General features: G+C 51.9%; 1 protein-coding gene across 1 annotated transcript; it reads left to right on the top strand.

Moving 5' to 3' along the window:
• Positions 1 to 82: 82 nt before the first annotated feature.
• Positions 83 to 12,926, top strand: FOXM1 (forkhead box M1). The gene is made up of 9 exons (XM_029205536.1): positions 83 to 138; positions 1,582 to 2,130; positions 2,727 to 2,878; positions 4,539 to 4,739; positions 5,749 to 5,877; positions 6,481 to 6,525; positions 7,072 to 7,141; positions 7,288 to 7,463; positions 11,476 to 12,926. Exons 2-9 carry the CDS (start codon positions 1,629 to 1,631, stop codon positions 12,484 to 12,486), a joined length of 2,286 nt encoding a protein of 761 aa, XP_029061369.1. The 5' UTR covers positions 83 to 138; positions 1,582 to 1,628; the 3' UTR covers positions 12,487 to 12,926.
• The last annotated feature ends 995 nt before the right edge of the window (positions 12,927 to 13,921 follow it).

Genomic DNA, 13,921 nt, shown 5'->3' with positions numbered 1-13,921 from the left:
GCTGGGAGCCGAGGCCGACCTGCTCGCACACTCCCCTGAACCCCGTTGCTCTCACCTCTAGGCCTCCACTCCGCCCTTTCCCAGGACCCTCCTCCGGGTTCCGGAGACCCTCGCAGCCTAGCCCTGGTCTGGATGTGGGTGAGTCCCGGGAGCCGCTCCGGAAGCCTCCGGGCTAGAAAGTGTTGGCAGTGGTAGCAAGAGGCTGGTCAGAGTAGAAGGGAAAATTAAGCTTTAGACCAGGAAGTTATCTTTTGCGGGTGGGGAGCGAATACTAGTATCTACTGATTGATGGGTGGAGGGAGGGAGGCCGGAAGAGATAGGAGGTGGAAGTAAAACTGAGATTTGAAGGTAGAGGAAACCTAGATATACAGGAAAAGGAGGCAGAGTGGAGAGGGTCTGTGGATTCTAAGCAGATGGCAAATGTCAGGCGAGTGTGACAGTCAGTTTTAGGGAGAAGGCAGATATCCTAAAAAAGGGACAGCCCATTCCTCTGTCGCTCAGAGTACCTCTCAGTAGAATTTCACAACTTTACACAATAGTAGAGTATTCCACAGATCTGTTAAAATCAAAAAACACAACTTTTAAAAGATAAAACAGTTTTCCTTAACACTACAAAACCACCTTAGCACACTGAAGATAGCACAGTCTGTTAGTCAGAAGACAGGGATAACAGTCTTGGTTCTGGAAGAGAAATTAAGCGATACAGTCACATGCTTAGAAAGTCAAAATATGAATAAGCACATGCAAGTACTAAAATGTCACTATATAAATAGTTTGCAAACGGTAAAAGAAAAATGTATTTTTTTTTTTAAGAAAGGCAAGGATAATAGCCTGTGAAATGATGTCACCCCTTAGCGTTACCCTGGGCCTTGAGTAGAGCAGTTTCCCCCTTATCTGAGGTCTTGTGAGCTGGAAGATGATTTCTTCAGTGGTGTGACAATAATGGTACAATCTGCCTTTTTCCTCTGATTTTGTGGGCTCAGATCCTTTAATTTATAAAGTAAGTTGGTATAAAAAATATGTGGTCTATGCTAGAATGGATTATGGGATCAGAGTCTTGTCAGAATGTCCTATTCCAGCATTCCCGTCCCAATAGTCATTGCAAGGGATCTGTGTTACAGTAGGAAATAAGAGACATTTCCACATTTTTGTAGCTTCCCTATTTATTTCTGTAGCTAAACATTCTTTTTTGGCCACACCGTGTGGCATGTGGCATCTTAGTTCCCTGACCAGGGATTGCACCCTCACCCTCGGCAGTGAAAGCACCAAGTCCTAACCACTGGACCGCCAGGGAATTCCCAAAACATTCTTAAGCTCCTAGAGCTTTGACTATGTTGACCTACAGCCAACCTAATCCCACTTTACTCCTTTGAATTTCTTCTGTTTGCTTCAGTTTTAACTTTCGTCAGTAGAACTCATCTCCTTATTGTCTGTGGTCTTTACAGAGCCCCAAGGAGTATTCACCTGGGCCTGTGGGCTTGTGCTCCTGGTCATGTGATGAGGAAGACCCCCTCCCTAACTGAACCTCCTTCTCAGCCTAATCAACCTCTGACCTCCTGCTGCCCCCCTTGTACTTTCCAGGATCCATGCTTGTCATTCTCAATGGAGAGTGAAAGCACAGATTCATAATGAAAACCAGCCCCCGTCGGCCACTGATTCTCAAAAGACGGAAGCTGCCCCTTCCTGTTCAGAATGCCCCAGGTGACACATCAGAAGAGGAGCCTAAGAGGCCCCCTGCCCAACAAGAGCCTGCTCAACCGCAGGCCTCCAAGGAGGTGGCCGAGTCCAACCCCTGCAAGTTTCCAGCCGGGATCAAGATGATTAACCACCCGACCATGCCCAACACGCAAGTGGTGGCCGTCCCCAAGAATGCCAATGTCCAGAGCATCATCACAGCGCTGACTGCCAAAGGAAAGGAGAGTGGCAGCAGCGGGCCCAATAAATTCATCCTCGTCAGCCGCGGCGGAGCCCCCACTCGCCCTGCAGGACCCCAGCCTCAAGCCCAAGCCAGCAGTGGTCCCAAGAGGGCAGAAGTGATCACCGAGACCCTGGGACCAAAGTCTGCATCCAAGGACGTGAATCTTCCTAGACCACCTGGAGCCCTTCCCGGGCAGAGATGGGAGAACTGTGGTATGTGGCCTGTAAGGCAAAGGGCTGAGGAGCTAGCCTTCCCCCTCTGGTGGTGAGGACTGCAGTCTGCCACATTGATGCTTAGGGCACACAGGCGTCTGCCCGAACCGGGCGAAAGTGTTGCCTTTATTCATCCTAAAACCTTGACCCGGATCCTTTGGGCACTGTCAAAGGGGTTGCAATGTAATTTAGCATTTCTACTGCCTTCTTTACATTGGAAAAGGATTTGTTTATCGTTTCTAGTTATCCCCTGCATTGACCACATAAGGAAATAGGAATCTTTCTCCATCTTAGTGAAGGAGAAAGCATGAGGAGGAAAAGTGACTTTCTTTGTTGAGATGCTCAGTCATGCTTTTATAAGGTCGCCTTGACTGAGCTCTAAGGCTCAGTGTGGCTCAGATTGAAATGCAACTTGAACCGTGCTCCTGAATTTCTCCCGAAATCCTAATGGGGCAGAGTACCCGGGAGGCCACAGTAGAGTCAGCATGTGTTCCCTGTCCCTCAGGGCAGAGGTGATCCCTAACTGCCAGCTTCACCGGGCCTGCTGGGCTCGGGATCAGGCAGCTAAGCGGCGTCTTGGGTTGTTTCCCCTGTAGCTGGCAGCGAGGCAGCCGGCTGCACGCTAGACAACAGCTTGACAAACATCCAGTGGCTTGGAAAGATGACCTCCGATGGGCTGGGCTCCTGCAGCATCAAGCAAGAGGCGGAGGAGAAGGAGAATCGTCACCTGGAGCGGAGTCAGGCTAAGGTGAACTGTCCCGTCACTCACTAGGGCAGTCAGAGCTGGTGCAGGGAATTTCTAAGAAGGGAAATCAAGCAGCCTGTGGAGTAGAATTTCCAAGTTCTGGTATTAGCACTCACTTAGTGTGATTCTATATAATTTGGAGCTCCCTTTCTACCTGGGATCTTCCCCCCCGCACCTCCCTCGCCCCTATCTGTGAAATTTCCTTGAGGGCAGACTCCTGTGGCTCACTCTACCCCGTCAGCACTGGGTTTAGTACTGTGCCCTTAGTAGGTATTGAGTAAGTATTCAGGAAATAATGAAGAGGTCTAGTTTGGAAAGCCACTTGAACTTTAAAGAGGTATCCCAACAGGATGAAAGGAATACAGCATTTTTAACAAGATTGTTTTATTAGAAGATAAATTAATAGCAAATAAAATGAGTTAGTTGTGAATTTTAAATACCTCTCCAGCAATCAAAATTGATTTGACCCATTTGTGTAGCCTGGGTTTGTTCTTCATGGTTGCCCTTTGTATATACCCTTTAATCCATCATTCAACAATTTTTTTTTTTCTTTTTATTTTTTCCTTAAATAATTTTTATTTTTTTAACATCTTTATTGGAGTACGATTGCTTTACAATGATGTGTTAGTTTCTGCTTTATAACAAAGTGAATCAGCTATACATATACGTATATCCCCATATCTCCTCCTTCTTGCGTCTCCCTCCCTCCCACCCTCCCTATCCCACTCCTCTAGGTGGTCACAAAGCACGGAGCTGATCTCCCTGTGCTATGCGGCTGCTTCCCACTAGCTATCTGTTTTACGTTTGGTAGTGTATATATGTCCACGCCACTCTCTCACTTCATCCCAGCTTCCCCTTCCCCCTCCCCGTGTCCTCAAGTCCATTCTCTACGTCTGCGTCTTTATTCCTGTCCTGCCCCTAGGTTCTTCAGAACCCTTTTTTTTTTTTTTTGGATTCCATATATATTTGTTAGCATACGGTATTTATTTTTCTCTTTCTGACTTACTTCACTCAGCAGTTTTTAAAAGGGAAAATTTACGTGGATGTGTACATAAGTGAAAACTGAGCTGTTCACTTAGAACTTGTGTACTTTACAAAGTTATAGCTCAATTTTCTAAAATATGGATGATCAGATCTTTGCCTGCGACTTAGCCAGATGTGTGCCCTGCTGACATTTGTCTGTCCCATACCCTTGGGAATATTTCTCTTGTACAAACATTGAAAGGAGGTGGGTTTATTCATATCACATCAGGAGTAGAAATCAGACTAAGACCTAAGTCCCTCGACGCTCAGGTCTGGAAAATGGGTGTAGTTTTAACATACAGTTGATGCTTTAAGAGTCATAACATGTACCCAGACTTTCCTGAGAGGTTTCAACTGACAAAGACTGGACTTCTAATTATTATTGGGCAATATCTTCCAAAAAATGACTGATGACAGAGAAGTGGTTCTATGTTTGGAGACTGGATTAGATCACCTCTAAGATTCTTCCTAACTCTAAAATTTTATTCCATGGAATAGTGGTCTCAGATGATTTGTTTCCAGTACAATTCTATGGGATAAAATGTTTCTCTAGGGGATGTTCTTTGGGGTGGGGTGGGGCGGGAGAGGTCTTGTGAACTCTCCGTGTCATTGCCTTTTCTCTTTCCCTTTGGCTTCTCAGAGCGCTCAGGTTGAGGGGCCCCTGGGAGCATCGGCAACCTGGCCAGACTCCATGTCTGAGCGGCCACCCTACTCTTACATGGCCATGATACAATTTGCCATCAACAGTACAGAGAGGAAGCGCATGACCCTGAAAGACATCTACACTTGGATCGAGGACCACTTCCCCTATTTCAAGCACATCGCCAAGCCAGGCTGGAAGGTACCGTGTCCTGTAACAGCCACAGTCAAGGTCAGTCCGGCCCAACAGTTTGTCTACACGGAAGGGCAGTAGTCTGTGTCAGGTGCGGAGGGAGCAGTTAAGTGCCAAGGATGCTAGAACCTTCAACAACCGTATCTTTTGGATTGGGACTCGATCCTGCCGAATCCAGACAAAAGCATCACTAACAGCCCTGTAACCACTTCATCTGTCGCTACCCTGGGTTGATGGAGACTCTTCAGTACAGCACAGAGCCCACTTCTGTGCTACACTGAACAGCAGCTGGAGTGACTAAGTAGCTTTGTGAAAAGATATTAATGAAAAAAAAAATCTGTAAGCCTCACGATCCAAAGATTCACCTTCTATAAAGTCACATTTCTTCTCCAGAAGGCGGGGATCTTTTCCTCCTGCTCACGGGAACACAGATGCCTGGGAGCCATAGCTCACACGGGACTCAGAGTCACAGCGTAGGTGCCCCAACAGATGCTCTGTCCCAGGACAACGGGCTTTTGTATTGTTTTCCCCACAGCAGGACAATTAACCTCACACTCACCTCAACTGAATTCCCCAGCATCATAATTTTTTTTTTTTTTTGGCCATGCCACGTGGCTTGTGGGATCTCAGTTCCCTGACCAGGGATTGAACCCGGGCCACAGTAGTGAAAGCCCAGAATCCTAACCACTAGGCCACCAGGGAGCTCCCTGGCATCATAATTTCTTCACTCGCCTCTCTGGCTACTGGTTGTCACCCACAGCCTCACTCCTCTTTCCCAGCCCCTGACAACTGTCCAGGTCTCTGCTTTATCACCACCTCAGGAATGGCCCCAGTCTCTGTCCCTACTGGGCAGACGGGTTGATGGCTCAGGTTGCCAGCTCTGCCACGCGGAGTGTCACAGGAGCTGCCAATAGGCAAGGCTACGAGGACACAAGGCCTGGGCCTGATTTCCCTAGGGGCATCGGCAGTGGTGTTTCCAGAGCCAAAGTAGCTGATGAGTGGCATCCTCTACTTTCAGAATTCCATCCGCCACAACCTCTCTCTCCACGACATGTTTGTCCGCGAGACGTCTGCCAACGGCAAGGTCTCCTTCTGGACCATCCACCCCAGTGCCAATCGCTACTTGACGCTGGACCAGGTGTTTAAGGTAAGCATCCAAATAAGGCCGGTGTTGGAGGTCATGAGATCCATCGCAAAAGGAAAGAAGTCCTCTTGGGATGAGCTCATCTGATCAGGGTAGAGTTAAAGGCCAGCCAGCCCGTAGGGGATGGTACACTTCTCTGCTAGACCAGGCCACAGAGAGGACTCTCTGATCCAAACCGGGACCTCCTGGGGCAGTGTTGCCCTGTGGCAAGAACTGCCTGGAACACTTGTTAAAATACAGCCTCCTGGGCCCCTCTCTTGGGGCTTCTGACTCAGTAGGCCTGGGATGGGCCCAGGAATATGTGTTTTTAGCAAGAATCTCAGGTGACTCTTACAGAGGAAGTCTGGGAAACCTGGTTTTTAAAAAGCCCTTCTTTAGGCCGGAGAGCAGAAACGAAGCGCCTGAATCTCTTGTCAGAAGCGACTGCTTTGGAGTTTCAGAGCGCCCACAAGGGCGCCGCTAGATGCCCTTGTCCTCCCGGGAGGGACCGTTGTTGAGGGTGGCCCTCGGCGTCCATCAGGAATAGGTTTGCCCAGTCTGGTCAGCTTGACTGCACTGGTGGTAACTTCGTCTCGTTTCTCTCCCACGATGCCTGACCACCACCAGCCACTGGACCCAGGGTCTCCACAATCGCCCGAGCACTTGGAATCAGTAAGATTCTTTCCCTCCCGCTCGGGGCTCGACCTTGCCTCCTTTCCACGCTCAGCATGGCTTCGGTGACAGGGACAAGACATTAGCAGGAAAGGGAGCCTGTGGCTGGGTGCCTGCCAGCCCTGAACGCAGAGCACCTGAGCTGCTGGGTGTTCAGGACACGTGACCTCCACCTCCTCCTGCTCCCATGGGCTCATCGCGGTGCCCCAAGCAGCGCGGCGCGTGGCAGGAGAACCCGCCATAGTCTCCCTGCAAGATGGTGACCACGGTGCATGGCATGGGCCTGGAGGGCGGCCGTCTTTGCTCTCACTTCTCTACCTGGCTTTTCTCTGCCCCTCATAGAGCTCCGTGCTTTGCATCCCGGGGGTGAGAACACCTGGATGAGGTGGTAGGACCGCCCACTGCCGTGTGTCTGTGCCACCACCTGCCCAGGGCCAGGCGGTCGGTTCGCTCCATGCCCGGTACCGGAGCAGCTGGTGGAGTCGCCTGCCTCGTCCCCCTGCGTCTCTGACCCGGTCTCTTTCTCCCCCTCTCTGCCCCAAACAGCAGCAGAAACGACCCAACCCTGAGCTCCGCCGGAACGTGGCCATCAAAACCGAACTCCCCCTGGGCACACGTTAGTATGGGGGAGCCTGGTCCCGGGGGGCGCACCTGTAGGGAGCAGACTCGGGGGTCCCAGCCCAGGGAAGGAGAGCCAAGATCCCGTAGCCTGGAAGGGGCCTGTCGCTGGGTCCTGCTCCTGACCCCTCCCGGTCCCCCCAGGGCGGAAGATGAAGCCTCTGTTGCCGCGGGTCAGCTCGTACCTGGTGCCCATCCAGTTCCCAGTGAACCAGTCCCTGGTGCTGCAGCCCTCGGTCAAGGTGCCGCTGCCCCTGGCAGCCTCACTCATGAGCTCAGAGCTCGCCTGCCACAGCAAGCGAGTCCGCATCGCCCCCAAGGTCAGTGCCTCGGGTTCTCTCTGAGCAGAGACTCCAGTCAATTAGAGATTCTGCCAAGTGTCCCTTGAGAAGCTTATACGTCTAGTTGGTAGACAAGGCACCGATACATAGGAAAATGCAACAGCATTATAAGAGCTAAAAAGAAACCTGCCCTATGATGTAAGGGATGTTGGAAGGCCCACCCATGCCTGATGAGTTTATAAGAGTTCAGACAAGGGTGATTATAACAGATGGACTGGGACGGTTCAGGAAGAGTTCACAAGGGAAGGAGGTTTTACAAAGTAGATTTGGGCAGCAAACAGGTGTGGAGAGGGCCTTTTTTTTTCTTTTTTAAATTTTTATTTATTTATTTTTGGCTGCACCGCGCAGCCTGAGGGATCTTAGCTCCCTGACCAGGGATCGAACCCTCACCCGCTGCGCTGGAAGCTGGAAGCGCGAAGACTCAACCACTGGACCGCCAGGGAGGTCCCTGGAGAGGGCTTTGTAATGGGCATGCCCTGGAGGCCCCCAGTAACAATGGTATAGTGATGGGCCAGTCTAGCTCTGGGTTTCTCAGCCTCCATACAGCTGACATTTAGGGCTGGATAGTTCTTTGTTGGGGTTGGAGGGGTGCTGCCCTGTGCACTGAAGGGTGTTAGCAGTATCCCTAGTCTCTCCCCACTAGATGTCGGGGGCACCGCCTGGTGTGACAATTAAAATGTCTCCAGGTGTTGTCAGATGTCCCCTGGGGGGAGTTGCTCCTGGTTGAGCATCAGTGGTCTAGCCTCGAGGGCTGAGGACAGTGAGTTAGGACCATGCCGTGACGCAGAGAAGGATTTGCGAGCAGGAGCTGGCCTGTAACAAGTACAGGAAGGGCCCCTGTGCCCCTTTCTCTGAGATGGAAGTAGTGGGGGCTCCAGATAAAGAGCCTTGGGTTTGCTTTTGTTTTTTGTTTTCGTTTTGTTCTGTTGTTTTTGGTTTTTTGGTTTTGGGGGTTTTTTTGGCCGTACCACACAGCATGCGGGATCTTAGTTGCCGGACCAGGGATCAGACGCATGCCCCCTGCAGTGGAAGCATGGAGCCTTAACCACTAGACCGCCAGGGAAGTCCCTGTTTTTGCTTTTGTTTTTTTAATTTAAAAAATATCATTTTAGGGCTTCCTTGGTGGCGCAGTGGTTGAGAGTCCGCCTGCCGGTGCCTGGGACACGGGTTCGTGCCCCGGTCCGGGAAGATCCCACATGCTGCGGAGCAGCTGGGCCCGTGAGCCATGGCCACTGAGCCTGCGCGTCTGGAGCCTGTGCTCCGCACCAGGAGAGGCCACAACAGTGAGAGGCCCTCATAACGCAAAAAATATATATATATATCATTTTAATATACATAAAAGTATACCTACCAGCATAGATAATTTTACATAAATGCATTCCTGTGATTGTAGCATGTACACTGTTTTTGTTTCAATGTAGTCTTTTACATCTCCTTTTCTTCTTTTTGCTTCCCCTCGCCTCACCTTCACCCATGTCACCCCTGCTTCCCGTGATAAGCCATGTTGACAGTTTAGCATGCTTTCTCCCATTTGTTCATGCTCTTAGTATACTCTGCATACACCGATCGCCACAGCCATGTTATACACGCACACACCACACACAGTGTTGAAAATGGGATCGTATTACACTTTTATTTTTTTTAATTTATTTTTGGCTGTGTTGGGTCTTTGCTGCTGTGTGCAGGCTTTCTCTAGTTGCGGCGAGCGGGAGCTACTCTTCATTGTGGTGCGCGGGCTTCTCATTGCAGTGGCTTCTCTTGTTGCAGAGCACGGACTCTAGGCGCGCGGGCTTCAGTAGTTGTGGCTCGCGGGCTCTAGAGCTCAGACTCAGTAGTTGTGGCTCACGGGCTTAGTTGTTCCGCGGCATGTGGGATCTTCCCGGACCAGGGCTCGAACCTGTGTCCACTGCATTGTCAGGCGGATTCTTAAACACTCTGCCACCAGGGAGGCCCTACACACACTTTCTGCCCCAGGGAAATTCTCCCAAGTCACTTGGCATCACTTTAATTTATTGTTTTTTGTTTTTTACTTTTTTGAGGGGTTTTTTTGTTTTTTAATTTTATTTTTTGGCCGTGGCAGGCAGCATGTGGGATCTCAGTTCCCCAACCAGGGATAGAACCCGTGCCCCCTGCAGTAGAAGCGCAGAGTCTCAACCACTGGACCACCAGGGAACTCCCTAATGCATTTTTTAAAATTTATTTATTTAACTTATTTATTTTTGGCTGCATTGGGTCTTTGTTGCTGCACGCGGGCTTTCTCTAGTTGTGGCGATCAGGGGCTACTCTTCGTTGTGGTGCGTGGGCTTCTCATAGTGGTGGCTTCTCTTGTTGCGGAGCTCGGGCTCTAGGTGCGTGGGCTTCAGTAGTTGTAGTACACTGGCTCAGTAGTTGTGGCTTGCAGGCTCTAGAGCGCAGGCTCAGTAGTTGTGGCGCATGGACTTAGTTGTTCCGCGGCATGTGGGATCTTCCCGGACCAGGGCTTGAACCCGTGTCCCCTGCATTGTCAGGCAGATTCTTGACCACTGCACCACCAGGGAAGCCCTGCATTGTTTTTTAATGGCTACATAATATTCCATGGTGTGGCTCTGCCGTACGTTTTCCAACCATTCCGCTTTCACGGGCCCATTATGTTTCTAGGTCTTTTTGCCCTTTGGCGAACATTGCAATAAATATCTTTGCAAGTATCTTTCTTACTAGTGTTTTTATCTCTGTGGGAGAACCAGACATGAGATTGCTGAGTGAACAGTTATTTTAAAGTTTATTAAATATTGTAAGATTGGCTTCCAGAAAAATCTGTGATAATTCGCACATCCACCAACAAGACCTATGTTTGCCAGCCATGGGTGTTATCAGTCTTTTTAATATTTGCCCCCTGTGGTGTACGAAGGACAACTCCTTGTTTCATTCTATCGTCCTTTGCTTATCGGTAAGTCAGCACCTGCTCACTGCGTTTGGTCACTGGGAATTTTTCACTGTGAGACGATTATTTATGGACATGGCCCATCTTCCTATAGGGTTTTGCTAATAATTTGTGGTTTCTTTGTTATTAAAATATTAACCTGTCTTTTAAGATTTTTTTTTTTTTTTTTTCTGTACGCGGGCCTCTCACCGTTGTGGCCTCTCCCGTTGCGGAGCACAGGCTCCGGACGCGCAGGCTCAGCGGCCATGGCTCACGGGCCCAGCCACTCCGCGGCATGTGGGATCTTCCCGGACCGGGGCACAAACCCACGTCCCCTGCATCGGCAGGCGGACTCTCAACCACTGCGCCACCGGGGAAGCCCCGATTTTACATTTTTTATGGAGTCAAGTATGTCTCTCTTCTCTTTTACAGCCTCTGGGTTTCCAGTCTTGGTTAAGAAGTTCACCCCCCGCCCCTCAGACTGTACATGTAGTTTCCTAGATTCCCTTTCAGGATTTGTATGGTTTTAATTCTTCTGTTTAAGTCTTTGTATATGGTATGAAACAGCCATTTATTTTCTCTCAGATGGATACTAATTATGCCAGCACCATAGGAAACGCTCTGTCTTTTTTTTTTTTTAATTTTATTATTATTTATTTAACTTATTTATTTTTGGCTGCGTTGGGTCTTTGCTGCTGTGGGCGGGCTTTCTCTAGTTGCGGCGAGCGGGGGCTACTCTTCACTGCTGTGCGTGGGCTTCTCATTGTGGTGGCTTCTCTTGTTGCAGAGCACGGGCTTAGTTGCTCCGCAGCATGTGGGATCTTCCCGGACCAGGGCTCAAACCCGTGTCCCCTGCATTGGCAGGCGGATTCTTAACCACTGCGCCACCAGGGAAGCCCAGGAAACGCTCTGTCTCTTACCGAACTACCACCTTCATCATCTAGTCTCATGTCTAATAGTCTTGAAGACTTTAAAAAGACAAAAGAGGATCAGTACCCGCATGTTACTTGTCTTAGTCATGAACTTGTGTCCCACCTGCTGCCTGGTTGAATCTCCAGACCTGGCTTTCACCTTAACCTGCTTCCCTTGCAGGTGCTGCTCGCGGACGAGGGCGTCGCCCCTCTGCCCACGGCAGGACCAGTGAAAGAGGAGAAGCTCCTCCTTGGAGAAGGGCTGTCTCCTCTGCTTCCAGTCCAGTCCATCAAGGAGGAAGAAGTGCAGCCTGGGGAGGAAACGCCACACTTAGGGAGACCCATCAAAGTCGAGAGCCCGCCCCTGGAAGAGTGGCCCTCGCCCTGCCCATCTGTCAAGGAGGAATCGTCCCCCTCCTGGGAGGATTCGTCCCGCTCCCCCATCCCCAGGCCCAAGAAGTCCTACAGCGGGCCCAAGTCCCCAGCCCGCTGCGTCTCTGACCTGCTTGTCATCAAACGCAGGGAGAGGAGGGAGAGGAGCCGGTCTCGAAGGAAACAGCACCTCCTGCCACCCTGTCTGGACGAGCCGGAGCTGCTCTTCTCCGAGGGCCCCGGGACTTCCCGTCGAGCCACAGCAGGGTCCTCGCAGCCTGCCTCCCAGCTTGGCTCCTCCCAGGAGGAGGGCGGGCCTTTCAAGACACCCATCAAGGAGATGCTGCCCATCTCCTCCACCCCAAGCAAATCTGCCCTCCCCGTGACCCCCGAATCCTGGAGGCTCACGCCCCCGGCCAAAGTTGGGGAGCTCGATTTCAGCCCCGTACGAACCCCCCAGGGTGCCTTTGGGCCCCTGCCGGACTCGCTGGAGCTGGCGGATCTCAGCGCCACCCCGCTGAAGAGCGTCCCCCTCTTTGACTCCCCCCGAGAGCTCCTCAATTCCGAGCCCTTTGACATCACTGCTGACCCCTTCAGCGGCTGTCCCTCCTCAGATATGGAGGTCCCCAAGCCAGGCTCCTCCGAGCTGCAGGTTGCCGGCCTCTCGGCCAACCGTTCTCTAACAGAAGGCTTGGTCCTGGACACGATGAATGACAGCCTCAGCAAGATACTGCTGGACATCAGCTTCCCCGGCCTGGAGGAGGACCTGCTGGGCTCCGACGACGTCGGCTGGGCTCAGTTCATCCCCGAGCTGCGGTAGAGACAGGACCGCACCGCTCAAGCTGGCGGCTCTCCGGGCGCCCTGCGCCAGGACGGCAGGCGGGGGCCGTCTGCTCCTCCAGCCCACCTGGCCTGGTGACGCCAAGGCAGGTGTCACGCCAGAGCCGCCACTGGGCCTTCTGCAAGCCGCGAGGTGCTGGTGACCAGTCTCCGTGCCACCCACTCCCCAAGAGACTCTGATTCCTCCCTCCCTACTAGGAGCTGGGGTAGGAACAGCAAAAACAAGGGTGAAAAGAGATGAGGAGCCCCCCCGCCCCCGACTGTTTGTGCCTGTGCCCAGCCACCCCCCAACTTCCCTGCAGCGGGCAGGGTGGCCCTTGTAAATGGTGTATATGTTCCTAATTATCCTCTAATTATAAATGTAAACCTATCTATCTCCTTAGATCATTATCTAGAGGCTGCCAGAAGGGGGTCACGATAACCAGGAGGTTCAGTTCGCTTCTGTTACTTGCTTTTGGTTCCTGCAGTAGGAAGGGCTGCAGTGCACAGTTCCTCCCAGGTCCCTCCCTCGAGGGTTCCTCACTGTAGGTGCCCCGATACGCGAGTCAGCCTGCCAGGATCCCTCCTACTGCCACTGCCTCCCACCTGCCCACGTTTCCAAGTCAGCTTTCCTGCAAGAAGAAATCCTGGTGTAAGAGTCTCTTATTATGGGTCAAGAGTGGGGCGGGGGCATGGAGGCACCTGGAGCAGAGTGGGTGCCCAGATGTGCCCGAGAGACGTTTCTCTGATAAGGTCCCTAATCATGCCAGAGAGACGAGTTAGGAGGCGGAGGCTGGCTGGACTGTCTGCCTGCCTGTCTGAGCTGGCGCCGCAGCTTTACAGAGAACCCAGCTTTGCAGAGAGCCGCCCTGGGCCCCAGCTGACCGCGTGCACAGCCCCCAGCTCCAAAACACTACTGTAACTACCTACTCAATAAAGCCCAGGGGCACATGCCGGTCTGTGGCGCGCTGGTATCTGGTCCCTACAGTGTGAGGGGGGTTGGGAAGGAAAGTGGGTGATGATGAAAATGGCTGTGACAGGGAAGATGCAAGGCTTGAGGCCAACACGGAGGCCTGGAAGGAAGAGTGCAAAGGGCTGTGGCCCGGTCACCTCCCTCCTCCGCCCTGGCACGTCCTCCCAACTCAGCAGTCAATTGGCAGTTTTCCCAGTGCCAGGCCTGCACAGCCAGCCTCTTTTGGGGACCTCTGAGCCTGCTGGGTCACTTAGGCCTTCCAGGGCTCCCTGAAGAAAGGCCCACTCAGGGGCACGCGCCCACCAACATTAGGGAAGGATGGGCCCAGTTACAGGCGCCTCATGACCACCTCCACCCCCAACCGGAGGCCTGGGAGCCAGCCCGCCCTGCTTTTCTGCCCCCCACCTCGAAGCAGCTCCTGTTACGAGCCCTATTCCCCACCTGCCTCACCTGAAAGGCAGCC

This window comes from Monodon monoceros, unplaced genomic scaffold (genome assembly GCF_005190385.1).
Source record: "Monodon monoceros isolate NGI ecotype Baffin Bay Population unplaced genomic scaffold, NGI_Narwhal_1 Super_Scaffold_6, whole genome shotgun sequence".
Taxonomy (NCBI): domain Eukaryota; kingdom Metazoa; phylum Chordata; class Mammalia; order Artiodactyla; family Monodontidae; genus Monodon; species Monodon monoceros.
This window is presented reverse-complemented; position numbering and strand designations above follow the sequence as displayed.

What these genes read in the sequence shown, in the direction of transcription:
- FOXM1 (XM_029205536.1), top strand. Translation starts at nt 1,629, where the DNA reads ATGAAAACCAGCCCCCGTCGGCCACTGATTCTCAAAAGACGGAAGCTG. An exon ending in TGGAGCGGAGTCAGGCTAAG is followed by an intron (nt 2,879 to 4,538) that starts GTGAACTGTCCC and finishes TTGGCTTCTCAG; the next exon opens with AGCGCTCAGGTTGAGGGGCC. An exon ending in CGCTGGACCAGGTGTTTAAG is followed by an intron (nt 5,878 to 6,480) that starts GTAAGCATCCAA and finishes GACCACCACCAG; the next exon opens with CCACTGGACCCAGGGTCTCC.